The sequence below is a fragment of the Tachypleus tridentatus genome, chromosome 8 (genome assembly GCF_004210375.1).
Source record: "Tachypleus tridentatus isolate NWPU-2018 chromosome 8, ASM421037v1, whole genome shotgun sequence".
NCBI classification, from domain to species: Eukaryota; Metazoa; Arthropoda; class Merostomata; order Xiphosura; family Limulidae; genus Tachypleus; species Tachypleus tridentatus.
In genome coordinates, this window is record NC_134832.1 from 107,615,165 (window position 1) to 107,630,265 (window position 15,101).

General features: G+C 33.2%; 1 protein-coding gene across 1 annotated transcript in view; it reads right to left on the minus strand.

Moving 5' to 3' along the window:
* Positions 1-13,371, minus strand: part of LOC143223158 (androgen-induced gene 1 protein-like) — a 49,665-nt gene extending 36,294 nt beyond the window's left edge. Inside the window, exons 1-2 of the mRNA XM_076450724.1 lie at positions 13,279-13,371; positions 8,083-8,169 (exon numbers count right to left, since the gene is read on the minus strand). Coding sequence (XP_076306839.1) covers positions 8,083-8,168 — 86 coding nt within the window. The 5' untranslated portion in view covers position 8,169; positions 13,279-13,371. The remainder of the gene's footprint in view (positions 1-8,082; positions 8,170-13,278) is intronic.
* Between the last annotated feature and the right edge of the window lie 1,730 nt (positions 13,372-15,101).

Below are 15,101 nucleotides of genomic sequence, written 5' to 3' on the forward strand. Positions count from 1 at the left end.
TCATGTATTTTTTCCATAGTTGGTTCAGTTATTGATCTTTACAACTTACAATTACGTGAAAGATTTGGTCTAAATTTAAACAACGTGTGCAAAATTATTCAACAAAAATCCTCAGTTTTGTCCAAAATGTTTGCGCACGCCTACGCAAAAAGTTACTTGAGTTGTTAGTCTGAAAATTTTGTTACAACTTTACCTGAGAGTAAAAGTGGAACATTTTTAGTTTTTGTAATTTGAATTAAAGACAACTGATTTACAGCAACAAAACTATAGAGTGAAATTAGTACAGATACATAATTATTGGTTAGGTCAAGTAAACTAGATTAGCGGTTTCTTGCTCATATTTTCAAAATAATCATTTAGGTGAACAATTACCATTCATTACCAACTTTTAAGCATAAATTTGCTATATCTTTCGAAATTATTGTGGTTAAAAAGCGTTTAGCATCACATGATATCAGCGTATTAATGATGCTTGTTACGACTATCGAGTGCATGCGGGTGATGACAGGAAAATGTTAATCCAGTTTCCATGACGTTACTATAAACGAAGTTATTAATATTGTTTTAGAGAGAAAAAATACAACCATAAATTTTATTAAGAATCTGATTGGTTCTCTAAAATATGAGTGTGTTACGATCCTAAAGCTAAGGTTGGTTATCATCGAATGCCGATTTTATTGGTTGCTGTAGTTTGTATTGATAAAAAGTCATGATACTCAATCAAAAACACCTTAAGTGTGAAAAAGTGCTGCTAAAAAAGGATTCAGGTGTTACTTAACGGAATGAAATCAAAATTAGCAGCTAAAGTAGTTGCTACACGTATAGTATTAATAAGAATTTTACAGCAAATATTTATTCATTTGTTAGCTAAGCCGCGATTTGTATTCGTCTAGGGGTATGGTGGTGGCTAAAACAAAATATGGTTAATTCATGAATGAGTATTTGCTGTAAAAGTCTTATTAATACAATAATTGTAGCTTCAACTTTAGCTGCTCGTTTTGATTTCATTCTTTTAAGTAACACGCTGAATCCTTTTTGGCCCCATTTTATACACACCTAAGGTAATGTTTATTTGATTAAAAGAATAGAAAGAAAAACGAAACAAATAGTTAATATTGCATTAAGAAATGGGTAGAAAATTAAAAGAAGGTCAAAGGTAAGGGATACAAACTTAGGAGAAGAGTTAAAAGTAAGAGTGTGTGTTTTCTTATAGCAAAGCCACATCGGGCTATCTGCTGAGTCTACCGAGAGGAATCGAACCCCTGGTTAATATTTAAAGAAGAATAAAATACAATAATAGATTTGTTTGAAGATAATTAACTAAACTATTGTAGGCGTACAGAAGGATTACAACAAATAGATTGAATAAAGTCTGTAATTATAAAACTGAAGAGGTACTTAAAAATCACAACAGTAAGATTAATAAGGTATAAAATGATATCAGTAACAGAACACTTGATTTGGAACAAGAACTGGTAAATGTAAAGCTCAAACCTGCCAAAATTAAGTTGATCAATTCAAGAACAATACGTATCATAGGAAACATATCAGATTTAGAAATAATTTACAAAGTGAACAAGTGGAATAGTGAACAACAACTTATTGATCTTGCTTACCCATTTAAAAGGATTAGTTTTAACAACATTACGTAACCTTCCAGCTGAGATCCCGAATAACTATCAAATGGTCCGGCATGGCTGGGTGGTTAGGGTGCTCGACGTAAAATCTGAGGGCCTCGAGTTCGAATTCTCGTTACACCAAACATGCCCTTCGGCTGTCGGGGCGTTATAATGTGACGGTCAATCCCACCATTCATTAATATTGCATTACGAAATAGGGACGGCTAGAGCAGATAGTTATTGTGTAATTTTGCGCGAAATTCAGAAAACAAATAAAAACAAACAAACTACTAAACATAAGTAGTCTTTAACAAACTACTTTGAAGTAACACTCCCGAAGGATGTCCAGAGAAAAGCTCCAGAATAGGATACAGAGGATACCTTATCTGAATTTCGAGAAGGTTTGAAAAGGCTTACCAAACTACTGATTAAGATTTTTTTTTACCTAAAGCAATGGATTCTATGTATGTGACTAGTTTGTAGATGTAATAACTGACGAAAATAAGGTTGAAGACATGTACATATTTAAACGAACTTATAGTTGGAAATGGAATTTGAATATAAGTCACAGATAAGCAACCAAAGGTACAATTTAGAAGTTATGGGATGGTGCTCTGGAAGATGGTACTTTTATAATTATAAATAAAGACTGGAACTTCATTCTTTATTAAATGAAAAATTGTCCGAGGCAATGCTGCTTGCTTTTTGGACATAAAAGAATACATTTCATGTGTGGCTACTATGTTATAATACAGTATCAACACAGTAGAGTTAGTCCATTGCAAACTACAGAAAACCTTTGTATATATATGTAGAGAGAAATACCATTGTTTCCTCTGCTACATATATTCATTCATACCATAGTTTATGGGCTCAACCAGGCTGTTGGAACTCTCCCAAGATACATCAGTTTATTTGTTGCACAACTTTAGTTTCATTAATTTGTTGGAGTGTTTGTTACAGCATTCACCAAATTGCTGATGACTATTGTGGATACCATTGCTTGATTTTCTGCTCAACAAAGTATGGGAGCAGTTGGTTACTTGGCATCTGCTGGAATTGATAGCCCTTTCAGCAAAGGACAGACAATTCATTCACCACTGCCACTCCATCCCACAAACAAAAGAAACACTTCACCACTTCTATCCTGGATGATGTTCTAGCAGTATTATTGGCGTTAGCTGTGGTATGTAGCACATGGAAAGACCTGGGTCACCCTCTCTACTCCCTGGAATCTAGTGTAGTTGCATTACAGTTCTAGAATGCGATGAGACACTGATTAACCATCATCACAGGTCTAGCTTGACATTTTGGAAAATCTGAATAAGTCTGAGGTGTAGCCATTATAGTTATTACTACAGGCATTTTTCACTGTAATGACTGGCCCAAAAATACTACTCAGTTTTGGGCCTCTTCCGAGCCTTGAAAATAACGCAATGGATTGCCTGATTCTCCATAAATCGAATTAGCACTACAGCTCAGAGATAACTCTGTCAAAGTCCTACTATTTTTTCTTGTCTAAATGCTCGAAGACATCCAGAGCTGGACTATACTATTCAAGCTAAGATTGCTTGCTTGATTGCTTACTTCTCAGTTCAGCTACTCTGTGCAGTCAGCTGTGTGATATCATAAATGCAGTAGTATTTATTGTAGAAATGGGCTAGATGTGTAAGATGTGCAATACAAATTAAAATCTCAAACACACTGCAAACAGCAAGTAAACAAAATTTATAAGCACTTTATACACAAACTCACGCTGTCAAGTAGGAAACAAGTCAACAACAGAGTAACAAACCACCATAGAACTTGGGAAAGTTGGTAGAGTAAAAGCAAAAATTTCACAAAACCATAAATTTGTCAATCTGACTGACTGACTAACATTGTTAGAAAAGCATACTCTCTTGCCTTCACTTTATACAAATCTAAGTGAATATGATTTAGTTACATTGTCTTGACTAAAAGCATTTATCTTAGTTTTACTTATAGCTTTGATAATAATAAGTAACAACAATAACACATTTTGCAACACCACAAACAAGCTAATAGTACACTAGCAGCCATATTTTATGATTACTAGCATGCTCTGTGAGCTTACCAGTAACAACTCGTTTTCGTATCACGTGCGGGTGAATGATTGTTTATGTGCATACACTACGTAATTGGTCTCAGTTGTATCAGTTAAATAAAAATGCAGACTGCATAGATTCTCTAGATCTAGGTTTTAAGTATGACCTAACCTAATAAAGCAAGATTTTCAGTTCTATACATTTGACTCGTAGGTTCTGTGTTGGATAATGTAATTGTATCATAGCAGTCACGGCATATGACATGAGTCTCTCATGTGAGGACGAACACTATCACTGTCGAAATTTGATACCGCTTTGATCGAGTGTTCTGGATTGAAAACAATATTGATGAGTTATATAATTTACTTGTACATTGTTTTCAATCTAAGTGTGACCTATTTAACGTCTAAGGTTGTACTTGAAACAGTGTGATTTTTAAAGTATGCCTTTCAACAAAACAAAACAAAATTATAGAAAACGAGAACGCCTTATGTTGATAACCTTGAAAAATATTTTGTCCCAGCAAACAGAGCATTACTGCAAGAATACAGATAATACAGATATTCAGCAACAGTAATGCTGAATATACGAAAAAAATTAATCATTAATCCAGCTGAATAAGATGACATCACCCTAGCTACATGGAAGAAGGCAATATCAAAGTTATCAGCAAAAGCTGGAAATGTTGAGAGATAGCTCTAAGAAAAGATACAAGTAGGATAGGACTAGGGTCCAGTCACTTTTAAGACTTAACACCAAAAAAGGTATGAGAAAGATATACCTGGAGTACAAACAATCTCAAAACAGTACCTAAAAAAGCTATGAGACAAGTGTAAAAAATATTTAAATAAAATAAATTAGGAAATAGATTTGGAAGCATCAAAAAGTGAAAGATATAGGAATGGGCAGGATAACATTACAAGACTTGGTAGTTTTTGACATAATGCAACTTCAAAATGGGTGTGTCCATCTTTCTGCCCATTTCTATTTCGTGGTTTATTTTGAATTTTGATATAATTATAGACTTAAATTGAGTTTTATTAGTAGGTCAACAAATTTCAAAAATCAACCACTTTGATACTATTCTTTTGATCCACCCCTTACCAATCAGAGAGCTATAATGTATTCCATAAGCAAAGTATTACTATTGGAGATTCCTGTCTAACCTCTGATATCAAACATCCACCTTATGCTGTCATGCATTTAATTAGGGTCACATAATTTGATCATATACATATATCTGTACTTGATTTCTGAAACAAAGTTTACAACAGAAAAGTTACTGTATGCATCTTTCATTTGATTTGAGAAACTACCAAAATACAAAAAAGCACAAGAAATACGAATGAGTGGAATTATGATCATGTCCACTTTGATATTGTGCCATGTAGAAAATTATCAAGAGTTGTTATGTTATCCCATCATTCCTATCTTGTTTCCCTACTTTTTGGTGATCCAATTCCTACTTCCTAATATTTTATTAAAACCTTTTTAAACTTGTTATTAAGAATTAACCCAGGACTTCTTTTGCCATTTCTTGAAACATAGGGGTAAACTCTCTTTTTCTCATTGAGATCTGTGGTGTGGTAACGTCAGCCAAAGCCCTTACCTTGCTTGTTCTTAACCAGCATTTAGCTGAGAATCTGTCAAAGACATGGATGCAAAGTGAAGAGTTACGTGATCTCATATTTCATTTCTGGTATAGTCATTGTTTCAAGATACCTTCTAACTATAGATGTGCATTGCTGCTCCATGGTTCATGATTCTTATCTGAGAGTGCATACTTTCTCATCTGCTGGGAAAATAGCTCTGATTCGTAGAGGTCATTCACCAATGATACTCCAAGCCATTCTGGCTGGTCGTGGGTTGTCTTGACCAGAGCTAAAGGTGTGGTAATTTTGCTGATGATAGATTGGAAGCCCTAAAGAGACCTTATCAAGTGGTTTCAAATTCACTAGAAGCAATTTTATCTCGCTGGTCTTTAACTATCCTCACTTTTCTTGTACCATACTTAATCCTCAGGGATATGACCTGGTCCGAGAGTTTAGGTGCACCAGACATTGGATGTAGATCTCGAGTCTTTGCTTATAGAGTGATCAGTATTAAGAACCTTTGCAACATTGGAAAAAGTCATATGTGAAGGAAAGGACTTCTTTTGAACTGATCATCCCTCTTATACAACCCTTTCTCAACAATCATAAACTCTCTACCTTGGTCATGAGCACTTGTACTTTGGAAGTAAGCCATTAATCAAGTAAAAGTATTCATTTGAACTCATATATTCAAGGAATCAAGGAAAAACATGGTCGCTCTTACACAACGTACAAAGTCTATAACCTCTAAATATCTACTACTCAGCCAACAAAAGATATTGTTGCTGATTGGGTGTTTCTATATAACAGGCAAGGTTATAGCAACATTTCCATTAGCAAAGTAAATACTGTCTGCTAAAGAACACTACAGACAAAAATATAACTAGAAACAATTGCTATGTTTCTATGCTAAAACTGCATAGAAACAAACTAACTGAATTTTCTTTCTCGCATTCCTGCATTAATATAAGCAAGTAGTAAATATTCGAGATGCCTTTCTTTTACAATAAAACAATTTTGTTTAAATTTATACTTCTACGTTTTAATAATAACGAGCTTTGTAGTTAGACTTAGCACCAGGGCTTTTTATATTTTACTGAACAAGTATTAAAATACGAAACATATTGGCCCTTATTGAATAAAAACTCACATATAATTGAATAAATTTCGCGTTTGTCGATCTACCTAGCTAGGCTGATTACAGCTATTATACCTGAAGTTATTCTTCTGACAATGTCATGGAATTTGTAATTCCAATATACTGGCTTATAGGCCAAATGATTAGACAGGGATATTTCAACTGATCATAAAAATTTTTTGAACCGGTCGACGTTTTAATGTTAAATTTTGTTTTGGAATTTCCAGAATGGCCTAAGCTTCGGCATGAGCAGTGCCTAGTAAATATGTTTCACTTTAATATCTTAGTAAGAGAGTGCTAAAACAGCCTGCTTGATTTCCAAATAAAGATAAACAAAGAATGATGTTAAGTACCGGGTCTATTTAGGTAAGTGGAGTTTGGTTGAAACTATATATAAACATTTGATACACCTACAAAAATAAAAAGAATTACAAAAACAGATAAAAACAAGTAATGGCAACTAGATGTTGAACTTACAAATGGTACAAAAGAAAGATATCAAGGAAAAATAGAAAAGGAAACTAAATAAGATGTAAAATGTACCTATATTTCTTTATGTTTTTTGATAACATTACACATTATTCTCATGATAATGTGAAGATTATCAGTGTATAATTATGAAATATTGTTTCACATGTCTTTATTTCATTCTATTTTCAAATTTAGTTAGGTTGCTTAATCGCCTTTTAACATTTTCGGTGTTACATAAGTGCATCTAGGCTCCAAAATTTTTATACATGCACTTTATTCAGGCAAAGTTACGTTTGTGAATCTTTCAGCAGCCTCTTTACCATGAAATATTTATTGTATCACTACATTTTCTGTATGCTTTGGTCTAGTATCTTACCGAATTATAGTACCTGCCCAGTGAGTTGTGTTCTTGAAGGAGTGATATAATGGATAAAAATCTACCTGCACATGTCAGAAGTCATGGTGCCACCAGTTTTGTGCAGATCATCAACACTATACTGTTACGATTTTTATTCACTCCTACTAAGCTTGGCTGCAGATGCACGTTGACTATGATCCAGTTAGTTCTCTTTGTCACAGCCAAACAAACTGTCACTGACTGTTGATGAATAATTTGAACATGGATTCACGTGTAGAAAATACAACTTTTCTCTTTTCGTTGACCGCCCCATGAAATGTCTTTGCCTATCCCCTCAAGATAATGTTGTCCGTTAATGTGATTTTTGGATTTATTTTCAATTTGGCCCAATTATATATCATTTTAATTAAAGCGTGTAGCGATAAAGACCGGTAAAGAAAGTTGAAAAAAATCTTTGTGGTTTGTTTTTGCCATGAAAGATGTAAAAGAATTTTAAAATGATTAACTTTGAAACTGCATAAATCAACAAATGCAGTACTTGTTATACATTTGTTACTTATATGAATTCTGTCAAGATAAAAAAAACACTTCTCGTTATATTTGACTGTATATATTGATTAATATTTATTTATATATAAATATACAACTGAGCAATTATATATATATGTGTGTGTGATGATTAGTTGTTCAATTATTTAATATCTTTGTGATCAGAAATGTTTTTATTTCTAGCAGCAGATGGAGCTGCAGCTTTAATTGTGACAATGTTTGAAGTATTTTCTTATTTGTTGTTTATTATAAAGCAAAACCTACACACTGGGCTATCTGTTCTACTCACCACGGTATCGAAACCCGATTTCTAGCGTTGTAAGTCTGCAGACATACCATTGTGTCAGTGGGAGGCATTTGTGACATTGATTCCATTCTACAAAAAAAAATCCTTGATAGCACCTAGCTTAACTTTACCAAGGATAAAGTTATAGGTTTGTATATTTATTATATTTGAACAATAAACTATTTCTAAAAGATAGTTATTATCAAGATTTTTAATTTTTAAATATACAGCATATTTATCATTCTAAATCATTTTATTTGTATATTTTGCTATAGTTTCTTTTTTCGCAACCATTTTGCAGCACAAGTTGAATAACACAATTAGCACTGCTGTTACCGAGTAGTTCTGGTTCCTATCGACGTTTAAAGCACGTTTTTCTAAGGCATTTGTGCACCAAGTTGTTTGTGAGTTAATGGTTTTTATCAATCGCAGAGCCCATAATGACTAACGTTATTTGTAATTAAGCACAAAGTTACGCAAAGGATCTGTGGTGTACTCATCACGGGCATCGAAACATCGTTTTTAGCGTTGTAGGTCCGCAGACATCCCCTGTGCCACTGGGGAGAATAACAAATGAACTTCACAAAATTTAAACAGAAATTCCATCACTAGCAGTTAATATCACAGAATACAGATCGGATCTCGTAGGTCTAAGTATTTGTAATAGGCAAAAGCACGATATTACTTGGTATGATGCAGTAAGTGTGAACCCCAGCGGAGTGGATTGTAAAAAAAAAAATATTCGGTAAATTGAGAAATAAGTAATTGACATTTAACATTTTGTTCTGTTCTTTACTAAATATGCATGCCCTCTGAAAAGAGACGTAATACCAGGGTTATACTCAAGAGTTTAGGTTGTTTCATGAAAGTATATGCGTTTGTATTACTTAACTGGTTGTGGGTGTTGCTAACACTCAACTTCATAATTTATTTATAAATTAAGATATCAGTTTGGCAGTTTAGCTTTATACAAGAAATCCAGTAGAGGTTTGTTTGTAATTACGTACAAAGCTATATAATGGGCTGTATATGTTCTGTTCATCACAGGTATCGAAACCCGGTTTCTAACGTTGTAAACTTGCAGAATTTCTGCTGTACCACTGGAGAGCACGATAAAGGTTTGATTATTGATTGATTACTTGGAATTAAGTACGATAACATATAAAGGGCTATCAGTGGTCTGCCCACTACGAATATCAAAACCCGGTTTTTAGTGGTGTGAGTTCGCAGACATATTGCTGTTCCACTGAGTGGCCTCGGTAAACGTATTATGTCATATTCGTTTTGGAGCAAAAATAAAAAATAAAGGCACTTTCATATGGCTAACGAAAATTCAATGAGACGTCTTTAATTTTAATTTAATTTTTATACCGTTCTTAAGTGGCTAAATAATCTACATTTATTGAAAAATGTAACAGCAAGTTTAACGTTTTGGTTAGGTTTGATTTATATACGTAGTAGTTAGGTTGAATCTCTTCAACCAGTGGTAAAAATGTGACTGCGTACGTTAAAGAATTTTATACAATGTTAAAATACTTTTAACCGCCAAAAAAAGTGTACATAAGAAAAATAATTTTATTATATACACATAATACTGAAATTCTTTAAAGTTAAAACAAAAACATACTCAATAAGTTATATATGTAAAAACGGCTAGTTTGGGTTGAGAAATTTTTTTACGTAGAGGAGAGAACAACGTTTCGATCTTTTTCGGTCATCCTCAGGTTCACAAAGAAAGAAAGAGGTAACTGACCGGAACCTGACCACATGTTTAAAAGGGGTTGTGTAATGAGAATCGGAATGTAGAGGGCGTGCTTAGATGTTTAAATAGATAATTTTATATTATTTATTTTATTATTATTAGTTATTATATTATTTTTAATATAGGTATAAAGGTGTTCCTTTGTATTGGTCTATTTTGAGCTTGAGTTGTTGTATAAGTAAGGCTTTAATTTTGCGTTTGTTTATGTTTGTTTCTTTATTTAGTATTTGAGTGTTTTCTATGGTTATGTTGTGTTTATTTTCTCAACCCAAACGAGCCGTTTTTACATGTATATTTTTCTCCACAAGTGGGTTTTCTCGACGTCACTGATACTTAATAAATTGTTTAAAATAGCACAGTAATTATAACGCACACATGACCCAAAACAAAAACATACTCAATAAGTTGTTTAAAATAACACAGTAACTATTACGCACACATGACCCAGGAAACTAAAATATTGTGATGTGAAATTGTGGTAATTTTCATTTATCAGTACTAGACTCACGATCGACCTTGTTGTTGGGTGACGACCTTCAAAAATCGTTACCAGAAGGCAAAAGCCAGAAGCTGGCCGTGGCATTGGCTCTTATTATAGTTTACACAGTGTTATAACATTTACTTGGCCTTTGGAAATATCGGTCAATTAATAGTTGTGTCATGTCTGTTAGTCCTTTGGAGATACACGTCAACAACCTAAGTTCAAGAGTAATTGAACGTAATCACCTGGATCTGGTAACAGCTAGATCTTTGGCTTCACAGATTTATTTTTGAAAAACAAGTTGTACGTTCTATTTTAAGATTAGAAAGACGGCATTTATAATCATGAACTGTATAAGTGCAGGAAACAGTAAAAAAGATATACACTTTAATGACAGTCATTATACAGATATATATTTAGCCCTGGTAACAGGTTACAAAACAAAATTGTTGTTGATGTGCTTTTTTATTTCTGTTTTCAAGTCACATACGTGTTTCAGACACTTTTCATTTAAGCAGTGTCTTCATTGGATTTTCTTTTATCGTGTATGTATTTTTTATTGTTTCCTAATTTTCTAAATTAGCACAGAATATTTTTATGTCTTTGTAGACTTGTTTAATCAATTTAATGTTTCTATATATCTACCTACCTGTTATGCCAAAATATAGATTAGCGCACGTTAAGAATAGACCGAAGTGTGTTGGTGTGGGTGAAAATCAACTTGCAACCTGTTATCTAGGATAACGAACTGTACTAAGTTTCTGCATGTAATAACGTGATTGTAGCACTGTAACTTTATCCAGAACAACAACTGAGTAAAGCCATAACACACGTTGCTGTGAAGCTAATACAGTTATTCGTTTGTGTGCGTTTGATGTTTTTAGCGGGAATTTATATTGATGATTGGTTTTTTATGTAACCTAACAGAAAATTACTCATTTAATAATAAATATTAATGAAAGTTCTTAGCTTGATGGCACAAAGTCCTGTTTAATTTTGCAAAAGAAAAACAACTTTTTTGTTGTTGTTGAACAAGTATCCTTCTATATCTTGAAATATGGCGTTCAGTGTAATTAAACCCAAGCTTTTTCTCTGTAATCACAGTTTAAAAAAAAAAAACAATGTGTATTTAATGACTATACAGAATTGATAATAACTAGAAACCTTTCTTAAACATAACTTTTTTATATATATTGCTGGACATTTCCGAGGCTTTGGTGAACAAACAAATTGTCTTATGCTAGCAATGTTGTATGGAAATGTATTAGTTCATTGATATACACATAAGTAACAATGCTATACCATTTATATACGCTAGGAACGTAAAAATGCTAAACACTTGGTGGGAACCATTTCAAAAGGCATTTAATTCCGGTAACTAATAACGATTGTAAAGAAAAACGTCAGTCAGAAATATTAGAATAGATAACTAGGTCATGTTTAATTAAGAAAATAACAACTAGGTACAGTACCCGTCACAGCCAACGCCCTCTGCCTACAGACAGTTAATATTAACCAGTGTTAATTAAAATAAAGTTCTTCAACCAAAAATATTAATTTACTCAAGTGTTACACAAACAGAATTAATTTATGTTCTTTTTACTTATTTACATACGAATAGTTATGAAACACTTGCTGCATGAGTAACAGAGAATCCCGGAAAAGTTATTGAATGTCACTGGTTAGTTAAAACGAAAACAAAAATACTTTACGCTATAAACGTCACTATATTTCGAAGTCTAGCTATATTAACATTCCAATGTCTTGTTATAAGTACTTTTTCAATGTAGTTTGTAATTACACCTCTTTAAAATATATGTGTTGTTACGGATATTTATTCATTTTCCTACGGATTGATATTAAACGCGAATTATACTAGTAAGAAGAAACTTATAAAGTTTTATGTACGAAAGTAAAACATTGGCTGCTGTTTGATCACAGTACTCTGTGTTTTTCATGAATTATTTCTCCATGGCACTAAGTCTAAGGATGTTTGGAATATTATCTTGCATTTCATAAATGGTACACTTTTATATTTACTCCGTGTGATGTTTCATGTATGATATGCTTGGTGGAACGTAGAATATTTGGGACACGAAAGGAATTGGAAAAAGGTTTCTGATCACTGTTGGATGAATCTTAATCTACTTTTGATGATCAATAACAGTTTCTTGTGGTCATATAAGCCATATTTTACAGACATTACTCATAAAACAAAAGAAACAATAGTTTAGGCTGTTGTCATTATAAATATAAACAATCGGTGAGTTAAAATGCGTCCGTCCCATTGTTGGGTAATTGGACACACGCACAATGTATTTTTCATTCAGTGCACAAAACTACCCGAGTGCTATTTGCGCTAGCCGTCCCTAATTTAGCTGTGTAAGACTAGAGGGAAGGCAGCCAGTCATCACCACCCACCGTCAACGCTTGGGCTACTCTTTTACCAACGAATAGTGGAAATGACCGTCACATTATAATGCCCTCACAGCTGAAAAGGAGAGCATATTTGGTGTGACGGGAAAATAAACCCGCAACCCTCTGATTAAGAGGTTCATTTAGTGCTACGAGACCCAACAGTTGGACACATAAGGTACTTCAGTGAGGTCGTGAAACCTAATATTTTTATCTATGACATTTATATAAAACTGTGTTAAGCAGAAATATTCGCAGTGTATTTGGCATCACAATGGTGATGATCTATTATACATTACGGCGCTCAACATGTTAAACACTAGTATTAACTTATTTCAAATATTAAAACGAAAACTGACACATAAATCTATCTAGAAAAAGGTATATTATGTAAATATTTCTTCTTCACATGTTGTTTTATAGAATGTGAAACGCACAGTTTGATATTTACTGTTAATAGTATGATACAACAATTACATTAACATATAATAAGATGATATACAATTTTATGAGGAAATAGGGAGAGGCTAAGAGGTTTTACCTGAGCTCTCTACTTGGCCGAAGGCTTTTCTCTTTCCACAAGAATCTCGGTATCAAAGACGAAAGAAAACTTTTCACATTCGATGATACGACCCCTCATACGTTTGTTTTAAAACAATGTTATGACGTTACATCTACTCTCGTAGAGGGAAAGATAAGGTAAAACTAAGATATAAAGTCTAACTTCGCCATTCATTTCACACGAGAAGAGGGGGTGTGGGTTTAAATAGTCGAGAAAGTTTACGGTTACATTTTTCTATGTAGTCAAAGGTATGACTTCTCAGTAACCGCATATTTACACGACCAAACCTGTAAAAAATGCACAAACACACACTTTGAAGTCCGTAAAAAACAATTATATTCAAAATATTCGTATGCTTGTATATCAAAAGTAGAGTACAAGCTTGTCTTGACCTTAGAGTGAAGAATACACACATACCATTCACGGATTATACTTTCTAAACTAGAAAAATAAGTTTTAAGTAACTTATTGTAAAACTGGGTTTGTTTTTTATTAGATGTGGATATATAGATTAATATAAGGTTCGATCATGAAGGGATTATGAGCTCTAGATTCGTGGTTCGTAAATTTTAGAGCCTTGAGTACCCTATAATAATTCCCGTAAAATCCAACTGTTCAGTCAGATAAAAACAGCTAAAGAGTTGGCTGTGAGTACTGTTGACTAGTAGCCTTTCCTTTAGTCTCTCAGTTCAAAGTTATGAAAACTTAACGACAGGCAACCTTTGAGCGAAAATTCTCAAACAAACATACATTAGAATAAAAAGTATTTCGCTGTCTCATTTGGTATTTAAAAATACGACAAAAAGGCTAAAAAACAACACACGAGAGCACGCTTCATTATTTAATACATCACAGGATACAACCGATAATTCAGCAACAAGTTCCCCCTAGTTGGAGGGGTCAGTGAAACATGATCGTCAAAATTATATCAGTCATAATTATGTACTTCTGTTAAAATCAACGAAAGTAAACATGGATTAAGTAAAGAAACGAAAAGTTAGGATGGATAAAGAAGTTACACAAAAACATCTAAAATTATTAGTGCTTTGTCGTGTGCAAGTTTAGATTTATATTGGGACACAAAATATAGTTTAAATCCACCTGATTACTTCATACTACAAGTGCCACTTCACCAACAAACAACTTACAGGGTTGACGAAGCTTTGTGCGGTTCAGACAGTGTCATTTAATCAACAAATAACTTTAAGACCGAGTAAATTTTGTAAGTTTCGTAATACACTTTTCATTTCATTATACGAAAACTGTTGGGTGTGATGAATCCAAATGGATCATTTCAGACTAAACATTTTATTTTACTAACAAACAAATGATAAAGTGGTAATACACGACATATTTTACACTACACGCGCAATTTAAAAATCATTTAAAAATTTGAGAAGTTGACTAAATCCATCTGATATGCTCCATACACATGTCGTTTTATTTATTTACTTATTAACTTGTTATGTCGAATAAGCCCAGCTGACACACCTCAGATTACATATGTCAATTCACCTTTCATAAGTTTATGATGTTGGGTAAATACACCTATGTACTTCAGACTGCACGCTTGTTTCCAGCAGGCAACAGCTCAAAGTTCATTATAAAAGAGCGATAGGTTTTGCTTATCTTGTCTTAACTTCTTCATAATACATCAGTATAGGTTCACCATGTAATAAAACATTAGGTTAGTTGAACCTATCTTTGAAGCTTCAGCAAGTGTCCATTAGTTATAACATGTGATTTAAGTACAATTCTATCCGCAGTAAAGTATACATGTGTATGATGTGACAAGTCCGTTT